The 20,102-nt window shown below is 42.6% G+C and overlaps 1 protein-coding gene across 2 annotated transcripts; it reads left to right on the forward strand.

Annotated features, from left to right (window-relative positions):
* Positions 1-2,054: 2,054 nt before the first annotated feature.
* aspscr1 (ASPSCR1 tether for SLC2A4, UBX domain containing) lies at positions 2,055-19,916 on the forward strand. 2 transcript variants are annotated; one of them, XM_079338063.1, is made up of 18 exons: positions 2,058-2,075; positions 2,178-2,284; positions 2,517-2,572; positions 3,740-3,854; positions 6,461-6,561; positions 7,211-7,268; positions 7,362-7,435; positions 7,516-8,080; positions 8,510-8,569; positions 10,181-10,326; positions 11,077-11,158; positions 11,257-11,323; positions 11,847-11,909; positions 13,365-13,417; positions 15,997-16,048; positions 16,146-16,215; positions 16,677-16,855; positions 19,581-19,916. In XM_079338063.1, the coding sequence occupies exons 2-18, from the start codon at positions 2,195-2,197 to the stop codon at positions 19,589-19,591; spliced, it is 1,842 nt and encodes a 613-aa protein (XP_079194189.1). In that variant the 5' UTR covers positions 2,058-2,075; positions 2,178-2,194; the 3' UTR covers positions 19,592-19,916. The 2 variants fall into 2 exon arrangements, with proteins under 2 accessions (XP_079194190.1, XP_079194189.1); XM_079338064.1 differs by lacking the exons at positions 11,847-11,909; positions 13,365-13,417; positions 15,997-16,048; ... (1 more) ...; positions 16,677-16,855; positions 19,581-19,916 and adding an exon at positions 11,530-11,777 and having other exon boundaries at positions 2,055-2,075; positions 11,257-11,349.
* Positions 19,917-20,102: the final 186 nt, after the last annotated feature.

Here is a 20,102-nt window from a genome sequence, read left to right on the forward strand (position 1 = left end):
TTTTATCTTTGAGTCTGATTTTCTGCAACACTGGATGTCTGTTTAATGTGAAACCTCAAATTGTTCAATTTGAGGTTTTGGACTCTTTTCATGAAAGTAAACCCAGTTTTTAAAGAGTGTATCTGCTTGCCATTAATCAGCAATGAAACTCATTTTCTGTGAAAATGTTGTGTAAAAACCAAAAGGTTCCCAGCTTTATGCGTTTAAACTATGCATCAACAGTTTTAAAGTTTCTGGCCTGCTGAGTGAGGAAGGAAACTGATTGTTTGTTTGTTTACTCAGACGGTGGCAATTTCCCCCTGAACTGAGAACTGCATTCATCTCTCTCTCTCTCTCTCTCTCTCTCTCTCAGGTGGAGTCTTGCTGAAGTGGTCAGTCGCTTGTATGTTCTGTGAAACCCAGGCCTCACACCTCTCCATCTGCTTGCAACACATGTTGTGGTCTGTCCAGCCACTCCAATCTCCATATGGTGTATATGTAAAGTCATATGGGGCAGATTGTGAGTAATGTTGCCATGAGAGACAGGATCGAACGTCCCTTGATACATTACTGCTGTTAATGTATGTATAGCCACATGGTCAACAAAGTCAGACAGGAAACCTGAACATGCTTGTCGTCTCTTGATTAATTTATGTAGTATTTAATCGTGTTTCCTCTACCCTGTAGTCCCTGTGCCAATGCCGATGCGTCCTCTGTTTAGAAGACAACATTTACTCATTGGACACCAAACCTGAGTAATCCGGATGCCTGTTTTATGATGTTTTTAAGAAAGAGTTAAATAACAACGAAGGTAGGTTGTAGTGATGGGAAGTTCGGCTCTTTTCAGAGAGTCAGCTCTTTTGTCTCAGCTCCCGAAGAAGAACTGACTCTTTCGACTCCCAAAACGACTCTTAATTTAGAAACTTTTAGCCTAATTTTTTCACGTAACTTTGCAAAAATTATTTGGTTTGTGTGTTGAATACCCTTTTGCGTTCAGTGTAATATGAGAATCCATCTAATTGCCTAATTCTGTGCATTTATTCTGTTACAAAAGCATTGTCACTCGTGTTAAAAAATGTAATCAAACGTTTTAATTGCACAAATACACAAATTCAAATACAAAATAAATTAAAAAAAACTGCTGACAAATCCATTGAACAAAACTAGCATCCTTTAATCAATCATCTGCTGTCTCACTCACATGCTGCCTTGCTAGCCAATTGAAAATAAAGTTCTGCCATGAGCAGATCTGGGACTAACCCACTGTCAGAGCTCAGGAGCGAAAGGAAAAAAAAAATTTGCTCTTCTGATTCCCTACAAAGCATCGGCTTTCAGAGTCGCATCTTTTGATCATGACACGTCACTATAGTTGGACCTCTTTTGGTTTATTGATATTTGGAATATATTATAGATATTATAGATTTAAAAGTCAAGGGGAGGTAAGTTGTTTATATAGCACATTTCAACAACAAGGCAATAAAAGTGCTTCACACGCGACATCAAAAGCATCATGACAGAATAAAGATAAGAAACATTCAAATAGAACATTTAAAAATCCCGTAAATTATGAAATTTGAAAATATGTTCAAATAAAAATCATTGAAATTAATTGAATTTAAATAGATAATGTAAAAATATAAAAAGTTAAAGAAGTAAAAGATAACACAAACAGAGATGAATAGGAGAAAGTAAACAGACAAAGAGGCAATTGCTCTTTTACATGTGGGACTTAATCTCTTTTTCAACCTCCTGTTTGTTTATTGAGGTAGATTATACAAAAATAGGCCTACATTTAATATGTGGAAAAGACTAAATTAACCTTTTACTTCAGAGAAGTGTAATGACTCAAATATTAGTCAACATATTTCAAATAATGGAAGCATTTCTTTACATTTTTCTTCTTCTTCTTCTTCTTCTTCTTCTTCTTCTTCTTCTTCTTCTTAACGAAGAGGTGGTGTATGTAAATGTTAAACTATTAACATTTACCTCTTAACATGTCTATAAATAGATAAGGGACATATTTGCTGTTACCTTTATTTACAGTTTAATATATATATATAGGACATATTTCAAAGGTTGTTTCAGAAACACTGATGGTGAGATGTAGCTTAAAGAACTGTTATGAAAATGTCTAGCTGTTGGAGGTTGTCCTGTCACTTTTTGTAGCTTGTCAATAAAGTTTATTCAAACAAACACAGTGACGTCACGACACAGGATGGCAGCCAGTGGCACAGCAGTAACGGTTCTCACTCCTAATGGGAGAAGACAAACCGTGAAAGTGTCAGCTAACACACCTTTATTACAGGTAACTTGTGTTTTAATAACAAATCTTGTCTCTGTCGGAGACGGTTTGTTTTATTGTTTTATTGTTTTCTTCTCCAACCGGAGAGAGTTCTCCCAATTAGCTTGTTTGGCTAACAGCAGTTAGCCAGTGACGGATCAGTTTTTGTTTTTTAAGCCGATTGAATTTGATTGTTTTTCTTTTTGGGTTGAAAACACTTAGTCTGTTGTATTAAGTGTATGTTTCTTATCTTTAGGTACTCGAGGATGTCTGCAAAAAACATGGATTTAATCCCGACGATCACGGTTTGAAGTGAGTATCAAAGTTAGCTTCATTTCTGAACTGAAACTTAAAAGCAAACTAATCACACAATAAAATAAATAATGTAATAGTTACAGTCCGTGTGTGCGCTGAACCCATTTTATTTGGTTGTGTACGTGATGTTAAGTCTCAGATGTTACAAATGAGTGTGATGAAATGAACTGTCAGGACCGACAATGAAAAGTGAACATTCACTAAGCTCACGATAAGATTGATTTTACAACATGAGACTGGATACACACATTATGACTGAAAAAGATTCATTTAAGGATGCTAACCTGCCTGTCAGTGTGGTTTGACCTCTTATGTTTTTTCTCTCAAAAAGGAGAGGTGGCAGGAGCTTCTCTCTGTGGTGTTGATTAAATGCTACATCATGTTTTGCTGTGCTCTTTATGTATTTCCCTGTCTGTCTTCTTACTTACATACAGTTATTGTGTCGTCTGTTATCTCCTCACCTCTATGATTTTCTGTCTTTGGGAAACCAAAATGCTACGTCTCATTTAAAAGACGCTGATGTGTCCCCAGTTTCTAAATCTTACTCTGCAGCTGCTGATGCTCACCTTATTATTGAGATTCATTTATCAGAGTATCAATGTGAACCACGACACCCTTGAGTGGATTTATCACGATTAATCTTTACATCCCTGGTGAATAGTGATTGTAAACAACAGGAGTCTGTTCACGTTTTGTAAATGAGTGAATACACTGTAAGTTTGCTCTCAAGCCCTGAATTTTACTGATTAATAAATATGACAGATTTAATTTAGGGCTTGAATGAAGTCTGAAGTCTTTTTAGACCGTGATACATCAGCCGGGAGGATCACATAATCCATACACATGTAATGTGTAAACATTACATTTAATTTAATGTGTATTTTCCTACTTTCCTTCCTATTTTAATAAAATAAGTCAAGCTTGCACTTGTTTTTGATGCATCAAGTCATTTCTTATCGTCTTATTTATGATACCAAGAGAGGGCCTAGAGGAGGCATATGTTGTCAAGTTCACCTAACAATATGACTTTATTATCCAGTGTTTTCCCTTATGTTCGTGAGGAGTCTCTAATCTCTAAACCTCGGGGAAACCCTGTTATCATATGTAGGATGTAATTGTCTCATTATGCTCACCTGTCTCTCTTCTGTCGTCAAACCTGAACAGGTTTCAGAGGACTAATGTTGACCTCACGCTGCCATGGAGGTTCGCTAACCTGCCCAACAATGCAAAACTGGAAGTGGTCACGAGCACGAGGAAACAGGCCGCAGCTGACAGCCAGGTTGGTCAACCTGTATGCAACAGTGTGTTTATAAAGCTCATGCACAAAGCTGTGCACGTGTGTTTGTCTCGCTGTCTGGTATTACTGACCGTGCCTGTTTAGTAGCTGAAACTGGAAAATGTTTGGTAATGACAGAATTATAATGTCAGACGTGCGTTGTTTATCCTGAACAAAATCTGTCATAATGTGAAAACGTTGAAGAGAATCTGTAGAAAGTTAGTCATTTATTAACATGGCTTTCACTGTCAATGTTGTATGAGACTATTATTATGATAGCTTTGGGACCTGCAGATATTCATTACTTATATTCTATACAGTAAGGGTAGAGAGCTCGGGTGAAGGCAGTGAACGTGGTTTAGATTTTGAAATGATGTAATAACATGCCATTGCTATTTTTAAACAAACAATGTTCAGATGCAGTGTCACAGCTATAGTGCAGGATGAGTTCAGTCTACTGTTCACTGTCACTCTGTTGTGACAGGCTTTTGTGGCCCTTTCACAATAAGTGCACATGTCGGTTGTACTCAGGAAAACGGCGAGGAAAGTTGTCAGGTTAGCAAACCAACCAATCAAATCGTACGGAGCCAAACTGTCTAAAATATCGTTGAGCTAGAAAACCCAAAGTGCCTCAGTGAGATCTTCCACCAGAGAGGCTTCAGTGCTCACTGTTCTGCTGTCGATTCTTTAAGCTTCTAAAGGCTACTAGAGGAATGAAAATCTTAATTTAATTGTATTTATCTTTTGAATGTACTCTTCATATTTTGTGCTTTAATGACGCTGTTGGAGAGCGCTGTTAAAAATGTCAGCTAAAGTCTCTCAAAGATTTTCCAATGGGTTGAACTCTGGTGTCTATGAAGAGCCGTCAGTGGATATGGATTGTAAACATCAGGCGTCTGCTCACGTTGTGTAAAGGAGTGACAGAACTGTAAGGATGCTCGCTCAAGCCCTGAAGGAAGTCAGCTACATTGATTTTATTTTTAAAGCTTTGTTTTCTGTGTCTGAATGGTTAAAAATCCCAGAAGGTATTAGTAGACCCGTTTGTGTTACTACACAGGCCACGTGATGATGAGCCCAAAACAATCCTAGATGTGCTTTTACTTCGACGCACTTCGTGGTTCACTGAAACGGGGCAAATTACGGAGAAGCTGAGCCACGTGGACACCGTGCTGAGATTGCAGCGTCAGACAACCTTCAATCAGCAAACGGCATCAAGGAAATGTCTGCAGGAAAGAAGGGAAATACCTCTGCTTTGTTAACTCAACAGAAAGTATGGTGATACTTGTGCCAGACTATCAGTGTTACATCACATGGAAGAGAGATAAAATTCCCAGACTATCGATTAATAAGCCTATTCTACGTTATGAGAGAATATGCGGCTTTCTTTGTCAGGACCTGGAAATGAATAAATTCTCCGTCTGTGTTCCCGTGTTCGCTCTGATCTGACCTGCATCTAAAAATCGCTTTGTTGTATGTGAGCTGTAGTTTCCAATGACATCATGGCATCATAATCCACACTATAAAGTCACGGCTGTGTTTCATCTGTTGTTCTTGTTCATTTGATGGATGGTTGACCGTTGATACCTCACACACACACACACACACACACACACACACACACACACACACACACACACACACACACACACACACACACACACACACACACACACACACACACACACACACACACACACACACACACACACACACACACACACACACACACACACCAGCTCTGGCACCACACACACACACTGGCACAGACACACTCTGACTTTACCTTAGCCAAAGTAGTGTGTGTGTGTGTGTGTGTTTATGTGTGTGTGTCATGTTTGGCCGTTGACAGCCAACAGCTCCTTTCATCTCTCCCGGTGTGCAGACTTGTAGCGTACTTTTTGTGCTGGACAACATGGTTGTTGAGTAAACATAAACAAGTAATACAATGAGTCAGAGAGAGAAAGAACAACACAAACTTGCACTGATGCCTGCTGTTCCTCATTTGCAGACTGAAGTAGGCCCACATGTGCAGCTTAATCAAGTTCGATTATCCAAGAATTTTCTTCTTGCAAAATGCCTCAAGAGTCAAGAGCCGACAAACGGACACAGCTATGGAGTATGTAGTTAGTCATCCATTCTGCATTCAAGGTTAGCTCAGTTTCTCTCATATATTTATCCATCAGGAATATTCAATTCAAAAAACTTTATTTGTTCCCGGCGGGCAATTCGAAGGCACACAGAGCAGCACATGAACTACAGTGCAGCTGTACTAAAAGTTTAACAAAAAAATAAAGTGTCAAGATGTCAGTACAAAGTTAAAAACACAAAATTACAAAGTTAGATACAAAGGTAGGTATAAGTGGACAGTGATCGGACTCAAGATCCTCCTGTTTGTAACCTACACTACCTTCATGTTTTACATTCACTAGTCTAATTGTTATACAGCAAAATAAACACCAACACGCCCTTTAAATGAAGTCATGAAAAACATTCCTATGATTCTCTTGTGTAGTTTGAGGTGTAGGTGGATTGTCATGCTTTTGTCGATCATGCACATGGTTCATGTGTGAGGGTGTTTTGCCGCTTGTTACCATGGTTCCATGTTTCAGGTACGGATCGCTCTGCAGATGGAGGACGGCTCTCGGCTGCAGGGCTCCTTCTCGTGTGGACAGACGCTGTGGGAACTGCTTGCACACTTTCCCCAGATCAGGTGTGTTTATATCAATGCACATATCCAAAGTGTACTTGTGTGTGAGCGTGCTCTACATGTATTTTTTTAAAGACTACATTTTTAAGAAATTCCAGGATTATTTAGGAAATTAAGACATTTTTATCCTGCTAGATTTGAGATATGATGAACCAAAAGTTCAACTTGTTTCAGGGACCGACGTGTTCTGCACACCTTCACCACTTATTCTCACTCGCACTCATGCAGAGCTGTTGCTGGCAAAAGTGCCAGCTGTAAGATCCCGGATGCTCGTGCATGCATCTCTAATAAATCTCGTACATCACCTTCTATATCCTGAACCTTTTCCAGGGAAGTCATTCTTCATTTAAACGAATGTGACCTCGGCACCAGCGTGAAAGCTCTGGGAATGCTGTGAAGCAAATGGAGAAGCTTTGATTTTAGAATAGAGGAGGTCAATAGTAAAACATTTATGGCTCAATTAGTTCCTCAGCGGATTGTGCACACATGTTTTACACATGTAGGCAGCGTGACATGGCATGGGATGAGGTTTTATTGTGAAATCACAGCGGAACAAGGGAAAGTCACTTCTGTGTTTTGTTTGTTTGCTGTTAAAGCCAATAAAGAATGATTTCCTTAGAATTGACATCTTTGTTTTTCTTCCTGATTCAAGAGTGACAGAGCTGTCAGAGTCGGGGTCCATGCCTGTGTGTGTTTACATGAGAGACGAGGTAAGCAGGGTTCCTCTATCGCTCCCTTCTTTAACAGATGAAAGGGAAGTGGTGGTCACAAAGCTGTGTGTGTGTCTGTGTCTGTGTGTGTAGGTGAGTGGGGAAGATGCACTTAAGAAGGCCACTCTGAAGTCTCTGGGTCTCACAGGAGGAAACGCCATCATCAGGTCAGATGTTTGTGTTGATGCTAGCTTCAATAAAAACATGTTATTGTAAAGTGTTGGCTGAGGGCATTTGTCTTTTTTAGGTTTTTACTCAAAAAGAACAAACTTCCAGGAGAGGAAGATTGCTCGGATGCCACTCAGGCAACTGCTATGCCAACAACATCTGTTGCCAAGGAAACCACACCTTGCCCCTCACCTCACCTGGAAGCTACTGCCTCACACATGGAGACGTCCACAACAGAGGTGCCAATTAACAATTCAGTCCCTAATAGGCCAATGGAAACTCTATCTACGCCAACTCCCACTTCTGCCACAAGCGCACTTCCTGTTGAACAGGAAGAGGTAAAAAACTCCCAGGATGCAGTGCAAACAAAGATTCCTCCTGTGGACAGAGGAGTTCCCGAGGAGGATGGCGAGAAACCGGGCTCATCAGGACTGAACTGTCACTCGTCTTCATCCTCCTCCGCCTGTGCCGCTCCTTCAGCTCCTTTCGTTCCCTTCTCTGGAGGCGGTCAGCGCCTCGGGGGTCCGGGGGGAGGAGCAGGGGGGCGCTCTTTATCGTCCACCTCATCTCTTTCAGCTGTGACTGCTGCAGTTGAGTCACCCAAAGCCAAGAAAGCCAAATCCAGCCACGGCTCCAGTGCCAAGGTGAGCCAAATCAACACAGAGGTGAGATGTGGTTACACATATACAAGTATAGAAGTAACGAAATGAGGCTTGGTTTCTCACTGGAAGAAACAGATAGTTCAAGAATCTATGTACAAAATAGTAACAACATTTACATAAATGCTGTAAATATAAAGTACACAGAGGTGCAGGAGAGGAGAGACTGTCTGATTTCAGGATCTTCCATATCCAGGATAAACAGTCTGACAAGCATTCACACACATGTAACAATTCAATAAAAAGAACCAACTTGTCTTTAACTATTTAAATATTGAGGCCAAATTCATGATCTCAAAATTCTCTATTCTTCTCATCATTGTTTTATTTCAGCCTTCAACAAAGAAAACAAATAATTTGTCCTTCTTCACTCCACTGTTGGACTCACCTGCAGCTCTTTCTGCTCTCTCACAGGGTGCAGTCACTGCCGAGCAGCCGGACGAGGACATGGATCAGGGGGAGCAGTTCTTAGAGGTAAGCCTGTCAGATGTTTCAGATCTCTGAACTGATCGTCTCAATGATTTTCCATGAGATACATTCCCGTCTGTCTTTGAATAGATATGTTCTCCTGAGAACAACAACCAATGGCGTCCTAGCAGTGGTCTCAGTGTGGAACTGTGTTAGAGTAGGGTGAAAAAACGGAACCTGCATTTACCTCCTATTGCCGTAGATGTCACCAAAGAGAATGAGACAGACATCGCTGAAGTGCTTCTTTAACTTCTCATCCAGATTCATTTAACTTTGCCAACTTCTGGTTCCCTCTCAGAGAACTCTTGATCAGTTCAAAATGTAATCATGATGTTCAGCTGGTTGGCTTGAGTGAATAAAGTCTTAACATCACGAGTATAGAGTTTTAATATCAGGAGAATGAACTATTGCTCTATCTTTTCAGAGTCTTGATAATCATGGCATCATGTTGCTGGTAAGATGAGCTCAGTTATTCTTGAAATGTAAAACCAAGGCATCACTTCTTCGTCTTGTAACACCTTCACGAAGAAACGTTACTTTCCCAAAATCTCAAGGATTTTCAAGGCTCAATTCCAGGTGAAGCCACGAGTCATTGACGTTGAAGTCGAGTTGTAAGTCTGTTCAGATATAGTCGAGGCGAGTCCAAAGTCATCATGTGACTGAGGAGTCACCTGACCTCCGGAGGAGCGGGCGTTCATCCGTGGAGTCGTAGTTCAACAGTAGACTTCAGTGATGTGAGAACGAAAGGGAAAGCAGCTGTGCTTAAATAAGGTCAGGATGTAAAAAGTCAAACTTGAAGCTTCGTCAGCTCAAACCTCAAGAGGAGAAACGTCTTTTATAAGGCTTGGTTTTTACATGGTCGGTCCGATCTGTCATTTCTGAATTATTTCAGGTTGTCAGGGAATCTTTACGTCGATTGGCTATTTGTGACAACTTTATTATAGAGACAGAATACAGACAAGAAAAGCCTGCTGACACCTGATTGGTCAATTCAGCTCAGACTACAAACAGAAACCAGAACAGTGGCTGTGCTGGAACCCCGAACTCTGATTAACCATGGCCTAGTATCATGACCTACTTTCACTACAATAAAGAAATGTTTTATTTTTATTTTATTCTGACTTTATTGTCTTTCAATTTACTGTAATTGTCGTAATATTTTGACTTTTGACTATTCTAGATCTTTTTTCTTTATCCATCATAAGAGTTTTAATTATGTATCTCTGTGCTGATCAAAGTCTAAAAATCAATGATTACTTAATACAAAAAATTAAAACAAGTTTATAGCACATTTTTAAATGTTTCCTGTTTGAACTCAGCCAGGGTTCTGCAGACATTTCAAATCAAATGAACATAAAAAAGTTCAGTTACATTATCGGGGTGTCTGAAATTTTCAGCAAGAAATGCATCTCACAGCTTCAGCTCATGTCTGACGTCGTGTGGGCCAATCGAACGACAACTTACCTCTCCTTTTTCTCTCCAGAGAATTCATGTTTTTCACCTCATGCAGAGTCATTCCTTTTAAAGCCTCTCTCTGCAGCCCTCCTGAGAAGAGCTGCACCTCACATGATGAAAACCTCTCCTCCTCATTGACCTTTTTCTTTGTGTCTTCTTCAGCCAGTAGAGAGGGAGTCGCTCATCTACCACCTGGACATGATGTCCAGAAACTCGGGGGAACACAGAGACGACCATCTGCCAGACGAGTTCTTTGAGGTGACGGTGGATGATGTTCGCAAGCGCTTCGCCCAGCTGAAGAGTCAGAGGTGAGAGAGGAAGTGAACGGAAACAGCCGAGTGACTTTGGGTCAGAAGCCTGTGTGTGATATTTAGTCCAAACACCTGGTTGCTGCGGAAATGCGTCTGGATCAGACGTCTTCCTGAGCTGTTCCTAACAGATAATTAGTCCGTTTGGCATTTGGTCCTGTGGGGTTTTTGTCCATGTATTACCTTTAATTGAAGAATACCAGAGCAATGATGAGAGGCGAAAGGCAACGAGAACGCCGGGCATCACTGTGTGTGTTTTGAAGGTTTTTTTTTTTTTAAATTTATTATGAGTTTGAAGTTTTTATTTATTTATGAGCGCTTCTTTGAAACAGATGCGGAGGAGTTTACTCTGCTCTCTCTGGATGAGGCCGCAGCAGACCACAGCTGTGGAGACGCAGTGTGTGTCTGTAAACACGCTCTCATTCAGAAGACACTGCGAGAGCTGCTAAATACGGCACACAGGGAGCAATTAGTCAGCCTGGCGTTTGTAGACATTTATCTTATCAGGTTCAGACCTCACCGCGTACATCCTTTGATCTGTGTCGACTTCGCTGGCTGCCTCGTGGCTACGCTACTACCCTGTCAATGACTGCAATTACCAGAGGTGGAATTAAGACGACCACAGCAATGCGTCTCATGCCTCTGACACGCACACACATACTTGGCCACACGCAAGAAGCTGTAGAGGATGAAGCATTTTCAACTTTCTTCCCTTATTTTTCCCCTCTCTTTTCTTCTTTGTTCTTCCAGGAACTTACTGGAGGAGGCGCCACTGATGACTAAATCTCTGAGAGAATCACAGATGAAGGAGAAGATGAAACGATATCCAAAAGTGAGCAAAAATGAGAATCACACTCTTTTTTTTTTAATGTACATGTTTCTTTAAGATGTACAGACTTTAAATAACCTACTGCAACCATGTGTCTCCAGGTGGTCCTGAGGGTCCAGTTTCCAGACAGACATGTTCTACAGGGCTTCTTCAGGCCCCTGGAGACAGGTGTGTGTGTGTGTGTGTGTGTGTGTGTGTGTGTGTGTGTGTGTGTGTGTGTGTGTGTGTGTGTGTGTGTGTGTGTGTGTGTGTGTGTGTGTGTGTGTGTGTGTGTGTGTGTGTGTGTGTGTGTGTGTGTGTGTGTGTGTGTGTGTGTGTGTGTGTGTGTGTGTGTGTGTGTGTGTGTGTGTGTGTGTGTGTGTGTGTGTGTGCAGTGTAGAGAGTGTTCATTTCAGCTGGCTAGCCACAGGTATGGCTGCAATGTAAAAGCTTTCTGTGGCTCCCTCACCACATTTATGAGAGCAGCCGCAGCAGAGTGACAGAGAGACAGAAAGAACGAGACAGGTCTGTAATTCCAGGGACTGAATCCACCTCAGACCCAACAGCAACACGACAACCAGCAAAACAACAGATCTGAGGGAATTTCCATCTGAGAGTGAACTCAGCTCCACACAGTGACGGGTGGTGGAGGTGCACAGAGACCAGTGTGACGGTTGCTTGACGTTGTTCTTCTGTCTTTGTTTTTATGCAGTTGGTGCTGTGAGGCATTTTGTGAGGAGTCACTTGGAGAATCCCAAGCTCACTTTCTACCTGTGTAAGTTTTCTCAATTCATCACAGCATCAGTGAGCACAAGTGAACCCCGGCTGCTCGTTCACAAAACATCTCAACAGATCGTTCCAGTTTTTGAAGTTCTGTGTTCCTTTCTATTATTTATTTTCCCCACTTGTATTTCCTGTTCATAACAAACACTAACAAAGCTGAAAGTTCCCCCTAACTTGTAAATAACTGAACCAAATGTGACCAACATCTGTACTGTTCAGGACGTTTTTCAAGTTGACTATAAAGTGTCGGTGCCTTGTGGACAAACAACGTCCATCCTTGTTTGGCATTTTGACGTTTTTTTTTTTTAAACCTTCTGGAGACATTCTGCTTTTTGTTGGATGGCAGCGCTCCAAGTTTCAGAGCATTTCTCACCTGCACCTACTGTTGCTAGGTAACGAACGATGGCTCACAGCACTTTCACTTCCTTCGATAGTGACCACTTGGTCCGTTTAAAATTACTCCGAATATTTTTTTCTTCTTCTAAAAACTCAAGGAATTATTACCAACAGAACATGACGCCATGTAAAGGAGTCCCGCCCTGTCTCTCTTTTGATTGGTCAGTGACGGATATGGCACAAATAGTTTTCCACTGACAGCGCTGTGTGCACATTTACAAAAAAAACCCAGTTACACTAAAACACTGAACTGCATGGACACAGGCGCTGCCAAGTGAACCGACTCTTTAACATGATATCACCGTCAGTGTGTCTGCGATGAGCCGAAGACAAACTAAAGCTGTTCTCTCTGGTCAAAAGTGACCGCTAAACTCTGCAAACATCATATAATAAATAAAATCAAATTAAATGGGGAAAAAAGGTATTCAGAGGATGACAGTTTAGAAATAAGTTTAGCTCGATCATCCTTTTCTCTTTTAACTGATGTGGGCTGAAGGTTTTACTGTACAGCACTTTCCCTCCCCGTTAGACCTTTTTGTTTTTATCTACCAGACTACATTCCTAATTCTCAGCAGTAAATGATAAGAAACAACGTAGTTATACATGAGAGCAGAGAGAGAAATGACAGACACACGTTCAGACCAAAGTTTAGATGAACAGGAGTTTCTTTATAAATGAATGTGTCCAGATCAGTGGTCGGTGAGTTCAGCAGCAGACTTGTTTGTGTCCACATCACAGCGTAATGTGTGATTCATAGTTTCTTGCTGTATCCAGTTTACTCTTTCTTTTCCGCTGTTCTGATGTTTTACCCACATCAGCAGAAATCCTTCTCGAGACATTAACAGGAGTTGCATCCACTATAAAGACTTTGATATTTGCATTAGATGTTTGTTTGTTTCAGTGTGTCTGTGTATGTAATATCTGTCCCTATCAAATAAAACATAAATCAATCAGATGTTTGCTCTATGTAACAGCAGTGCCTCGTGCTTTAGAGGGACTTTATAGACATTGTTCAGTCCATTAAATGTCTCCCCTCTTTGGTTTCCTTCAGTCGTCACCCCTCCGAAAACCATCCTGAGCGACCCTTCATCAACACTGTTTCAGGTGAGACTCCTCATACTGACGCTAACGATTTAACATCAAGTATCGCTTTAAAGACACGCACACACACACACACACACACACACACACACACACACACACACACACACACACACACAGATTGTAAAATGTATGGGCTGGTCCCTCTCCTCTTCAAAGCTTCACATTCCCCTTTCTCCCCCTCTCCTCTCGCTCCCACACACTTGTTTCCCCCTCTTCATTGTCCTTGACCCCAGCTGGGCTTGATTTTTCCCAGACTGGCACATGGGGTTAATACAGGCCTTACTTTGATCTCCACACACACACACACACACAGACAGAGCAGTGGGCAGCCCTGATGCTTTGTTTCCTTCGGAGTTCAGGGCTGTTCTAGTAATGAAAGAGTGGAGAGATAAGAGGCACAAATGGACTCTGTGTTCTTTTATCTTTCAGCTCATCATTTTAGAGTAAATTGAACATTTTCTCGCCTTTTTTCGTTCCTCTTTTGACACTGTGACTCCAGTGGAGTAGGTGGAGGAAGCTGGTAAGAGTGAAGCCCTGTTCAGCTCCTCAGAAAGTCTCCTGCTAAAGATTACAATCCTTCAAAGCACACTTTGAAATGCGGGCGCTCTGTGATCACTCTGAATCGAATCTGATGCGAGTCGGCCATCTCACTTTTGTTTTTCATCTTCTTGTCCCCTCTTGAACTCTGCCTGCCTCTTCATTAATACACTTCTCCTGTACCCCAAACCCTCTCTCTGTCTTTTCTTCTCATCCATCACGCTCTCTCTCTCTGAACCTCTCTTGTGCCTCACCCCCTCCCCCTTGCCTTAGCCATCCCCTAACCCCAACGTCTCCATCCATTAGGGACTTAAAAGCGTTAAACCGCACAAAAACAGAATCCTAAGCCCCCTTGTTCTTCTTCTACACATACAACACACACACAAGCAATCTTTAATCTCCTTTTGTCACGTTACATCGTCCACTAACATGTGTAGTCCCTCTCTCTTTTACACACACACACACACACACACACACACACACACACACACACACACACACACACACACACACACACACACACACACACACACACACACAGTTTAATCACTTTTGTGTCATGACAGGAAAGGAATGTTTCCCAACCCAGAAGCCCTTTGATACCAGGCGTTCCCTCCCTCACCCGTCTCCCCCTCTGTCTTCCATCAGGATCTGTTCTGCTTATTTCTCTCCCTCACTCCATTCTCCTCTCTTTCTCACACACACACACACACACACACACACACACACACACACACACACACACACAGGTCCTGTCCTGTCGTCCTGTCTCATCCCGAGTGCACATTCCAGAGGGAGCAGGTTAGCAGGAATGCCGTTGTTTCACTGTAACACATTGTTTCCTGCTCACAGGGCCGAGTGTCCCGATTCAATGAGCAGCGAGTCAGAGAGAGGGAGGTGTTAAAGTACAGTGTGTGTGTGTGTGTGTGTGTGTGTGTGTGTGTGTGTGTGTGTGTGTGTGTGTGTGTGTGTGTGTGTGTGTGTGTGTGTGTGTGTGTGTGTGTGTGTGTGTGTGTGTGTGTGTGTGTGTGTGTGTGTGTGTGTGTGTGTGTGTGTGTGTGTGTGTGTGTGTGTGTGTGTGTGTGTGTGTGTGTCAGAGGTGGTACTGGAGGCTCACTTCAGCTTCAATGTGTTATCTGCTGAGCCCCTCCGTCTGACATCGCTCACCTGTCCACGTTTTTCTGCACGCAACATTTATAGATTGCAGATTTGAGCGGCGAGAGCCCCGTGTGCAGGTTTGACTTCAGCCCTTTGCTTCATGTCATCCCAACTTCCCCGTCCTAAAATCGTCTCTCTTTCCAGCCGTCCAATCACAACAAAGGATGAATAAAAATTGGTATCTATAAGAGGATTGTTTGGCTCTTTGGAAATATGGCTTATATGAGGTAGTTATCAACAGTTTTGTATATTAGCCACAGGAGAAAGCTAAGCTATACAGTGCTGCAGATGGAACTCAGCTAAAATCTACTCGACCATCAATGACGGTGTAAGTGTGTTTTTCACAGCTTGACTTTGCCGTCAACAGGCCGCGTTGTTTTAGCACAGCTTCTGTTTGTTGTTCTTCTTAAGTGGAGGTCTTTCTCTGTGGAAGGTTTCTGCCCACACGATGGCAGCTTGCTGAAAGTGACTGAACCACAACAAACGCGGCACACGGGCAGAAGATTTGTGTTTTCCTGAAACCCGCTCTGTTTGACGACTTTCCACTCGTTCTCCCCTGCCTGTCAGTCTGTCTGCGTTTGTACCTCATAATTGTACGTTTGATAATAGCTGCCTGCCACTGGTCCATTATAACCATTAAGCAGTTCGCCGTGAAGGAGTGTCGTGCTCCAGGGGTGAAAGTGTTCTAACCATTTGATTGGAGCTCATTTTGTGGTCTGCTTCAAAGAAGGTTGGTTGCTGGTTCTGATCCCTGAGCAGTCAATCTTTTTTATAAACCAACGTGACTGGATGGTTTGAGGCAGATTTGTTCCAGTTTTTCCGTGTTGTTGAAAAATGATCTTATGTTAACATTGTTGATGGCTTCTGCCTCTTGTCTGTCACAGGCCGACCTGTTTCCTGGAGCTCTGGTGTACTTCGGTTCAGACGCTCAGACAGGTTTTCATCTTTTCCATCCTTTTCCTTCATAAATAAATACTCGTGCATTAAAACAAAACTGTAGTTTACATTGTTTGTGTTGTTTTTTCTCCTCCAGATGTTTACATAAAGAGAGAACTGCTTGAATCATCTGTCTCTGCAATGCAAGCAAATGAGTCCATTGCAAGGTGTGTATTTCAAAGTGTGCCCGGTTGTGTGTGTGTGTGTGTGTGTGTGTGTGTGTGTGTGTGTGTGTGTGTGTGTTTGGGTGTGTACATGCACTTGTATCCCGCAGCAACCAGCCTATTTTCCTGTCACAAAGCCGTCATCTTTGGAATCCCTTTGAGGTTGTGCCTAAACAGCAGGTGCCCCCGTGCACCCTCATTTCCTCCCCACACACACACACACACTCATAAACACAACCACACACACATTTTCCAGTCCCAAAGATAGTTTCCCAAATGTGACCCCCACCTGTTGTCCTTCTGCCTCTTTAACAAGGTCGACACTGTTTAACTTTAGCTTCATACAAACACAGAACAAAGGAAGAATGCAGAAAACAATGCTGTCTTCAAATCACCTTCCCTGCTCACATGTTTTAACCTTTTTATCGTCTTTTTTTTTTGTCATCCTACCTCCATTCCCTCAGCTGCATGCTCCGCTCCCCGTCACCGCTCCTCACCTCGGGCACTTCTGAGGAACAGCTGCCTCCTCCAGACGGGAGGCCTGACACCGAACCGGACAAGCCGGACCCATCTGCACCCACTCCGGCTGCTAAACCCGTCAGATCTGACCCGGGCAAGGTTCCAAAGTGGCTCAAGCTTCCAGGTAAGGACAAGTACCAATCATGAGAACATTACCGTGATCAGGACTGTAACTGAACACTTTACTGGTGTTGGAAACATGCACAGAAAACTTCCTGAAAATGTTGGGATCTGTTAACGCACAGAACCAAACTTTTCACCTCTACGATACGCAGATTAACCCTTTGTGAATCTTCGTCAAGACGCAGCAGGTAATGTTCAGGAAATCTCAGTGCAAGTGGGCAGGAACAGGGAGCGTTTAAATGAAGCATGGTACGGGACAACTTTTCCTCGTGTGCAAAAAGCCCGTCGTGTATCTCATCCGTCAGCTTTGGAGGATCAGATGTCTCTGAGATGTGTCACCCGCTCTCCACCAGCCACTTCTTGAATGTTAGCTGCTGCTGCGTCCACACGTCAGCTCACTGCGGGCTGGAAGAATAACTTGCTGATGGAGTTGGTTTGAAAGATGTTGCTGCTTGCGCTCACACACGCATCACAACTGGACATTTGAGATTTTTTTTTCAGCGTGTATTAAAGAAGATTTCTAAGCTTGACCCCACAACAACATTACAAAGTGTAGGTGTCAAAGATGCAGTTACCAGGAGAAACGATTTAGCTTCATAAATAAAGAAGATCACATATCCATCCAAACATCTCACACACACACACACACACACACACACACACACACACACACACACACACACACACACACACACACACACGCGTACGTCAGTGTCCAGTTGGTGGGCTTGTTTTTGTTTTGAGTCCACAACACGTCTCTTGACGCCATCACTTTCAATCACTTGATTGAGTTCTTGTACTAGAGTCACATGCCAACGAAGTGGATGAACTGCTGGATGTCTTCCAGCGTTGGTTTTGTTTGTGTCGCGTTTTTTTTCCCTTTGTTGAATTTATTAGTTAGCGGTTAGCTGTTAGCGGTTAGCTGCTATCATATGACGCTATGTACATAGCGACTATCATCATCCGGCTTAGACGCCGCCTACCACATAGGGCACGGGTGGCTGTGGAAACACAAACGGGATCGGGCTTAATCGAACCAAACCGTTCCAAACTACCGATCCGTACCGCACTGCTGTGTGGAAACGGGGCTTATCTCCCGAGCCAAACAGGAAAACAGGCCACCGTTTGAACCACACCAAATGAGACTTTACAAACCCAACACAGACACTGAAGTGTGTGGGCGCTCCAGTCATCCTCCTCGAGGCTCACTTCCTTTTTCCTTTAGTGAAATATCAAACGCTTTGAGCCACATGAATCTTGTTGAACACAAACTCACACCCACATTCTCCTAAACCCCCCCAAAAACTATAAGACCAATAAGAACTGGCCTTCAGAGAGCACAGTTTCTCATGACTCAAAAGATGAAGATGCATGTGAGGATGAACTAATGAGTTTTGGATGGTCACCCCCTCCGGCCTCGGGGAGCCCTCCAGACGCACAGGCTCCAGGGAGGGGAGCAGGCTGCTGGGCCACATCACACACAAGAGCCCCATGTGGTTTCTCAGAGCATGTTGTTCTGTAGTGGTGCTTCTGGTGGTCACTGTATTGATGTTTTTCTTCAGAATATTGCTCCCTCCATGTTATGTGCGTGTTTTTGTATCTTGCTGATCTCCCTGTGTATCCATGTGTGTCTTTTTAAGAAACTTGTGGCTGCTTTCTCTTTCATGAGGAAACTTAAAAGAAGAAAAAGAGAGGGGGGGGGGGGGGGGGGGGGCACTGATCGAGGAGTTATAGACCACATGTGTGCAACCCTTTAGCATTGACGTGCAATTTTTTTTGTCCATCGCTGCAGACCTCAGCCTGCTGTAAGGATGGACAGCACGAGAGCAGGAGAAAAGTGGAGCCAAAACATTTGGAGCTCCCCCTGCTGACAGGCTGTGGTATCAGTCTTAAACCTCGCCTTTTACTGCTAACAGATGGACCAGAGGGCTAACTCTAACAAATACATTTGAACAAATATGTGTTTGCCCCCTGAGTTTGTTCTTATTACACTGATATTTTCAAATGTGCACTTTTCTGAAAAAAAAAAAAGTGTTATTTCATGAGAAATAATTGGATGATTGAAATCTGGGCTGTCAAATGAAGCTCTGATTGACCTCGTAGTAGTTAGGTCATGCTTTGTGTACAGAGGCTCCAGCCCGGGTTCAAGTCCTTGCGTGTCACTCTCTCTCCCTGATCTTCTGCTCTTCACTCTCCTACCTGACTAAACTCTGCTGCAAAACAAAGCTGGCTCACTGTGGGCACATTTTTACGACAGGAGTAGATTGAGACACGTTGTTCATATTTACACAGTGGATGCTGTGGACTCAGTTGAACTTGTCTGAATTTAATTCTTGCAGGCCAATAAATGAATTTGACTTTTGAATTGAAGGGTTTTGCTGCCTCCTTCATCAATTCCCTCACTTGACCGGATTCTTCTTTCCTGCAGCGTGTAGCATACTGAGGAGTTTAAATGGGAATGATAAACTCAACTAAATGTGTGCAGAACATGAACACTCATTTGATCTTCTCGATGACCATTGGCTTGCACAGCGACACAAAACCTATAAAAAAAAATGTTGCAAAAAACCCCCACAATTCATTATTTGTTTCTGTTATTTTTAACAAACCACGCCAGCATTGTCAGAGTTCAAGAATAGAATTTAAGTTTTATTTTTTCAAATGTTTGAAATAAGTCCAAAATGATTGTGTCCCTGTTTTCTAATTGTCTCTTGTTTCTTGCTCAGGTAAAAAATAAGATCAATCTGCTGCTGGGTGGACGTAACCATGACTAACTGACTGAGCTGTTTGACTGAGTGAAGCACTTCAGCCTTTTACTGCGCTTTGATGAAGGATCATCTTTGGAAGTGAAGCGGAGGAAATTCACCGTGCGAGAAGACTGCTTGTTTTTTCTGGGTTTTAAAAACGGTCAAAATAATGACAAGTGAGCGAGTAGTGATCATTGCGTTGCCAAGACATTGATGTTTCATTCCGGTTGAAGAAGAGAGAAGTGACGAGGCTGTTTGATTTAGAGAGCATCTAAAACTAGTGCAAAATGAATAAACGATTGTTGTATAAAAACCTGTCTTGTCCTGTGTTGAGCATGACGAGTCCTCCAACAACCTTCACATGTACGGTTTGTTTTTCCCATCGTTTAGATTCTTGTGTTGTGTCTTTCTCTTTCTTATTCTGGCCTTAATGCTTCTGTTACAGTGTTTAACCCTTTCATCACTGAACAAATCTTTCTCCTGTTATTATTGACGAAAAAG

This window comes from Symphodus melops, assembly GCF_947650265.1.
Source record: "Symphodus melops genome assembly, chromosome: 2".
Taxonomy (NCBI): Eukaryota; Metazoa; Chordata; class Actinopteri; order Labriformes; family Labridae; genus Symphodus; species Symphodus melops.

Bases quoted from the DNA above. Each gene is read 5' to 3' on its own strand.
- aspscr1 (XM_079338063.1), top strand. From the start codon at position 2,195: ATGGCAGCCAGTGGCACAGCAGTAACGGTTCTCACTCCTAATGGGAGA. The intron at 3,855-6,460 runs GTTGGTCAACCT...TCCATGTTTCAG, and splicing joins AGGCCGCAGCTGACAGCCAG to GTACGGATCGCTCTGCAGAT. The intron at 8,570-10,180 runs GTAAGCCTGTCA...TGTCTTCTTCAG, and splicing joins AGGGGGAGCAGTTCTTAGAG to CCAGTAGAGAGGGAGTCGCT.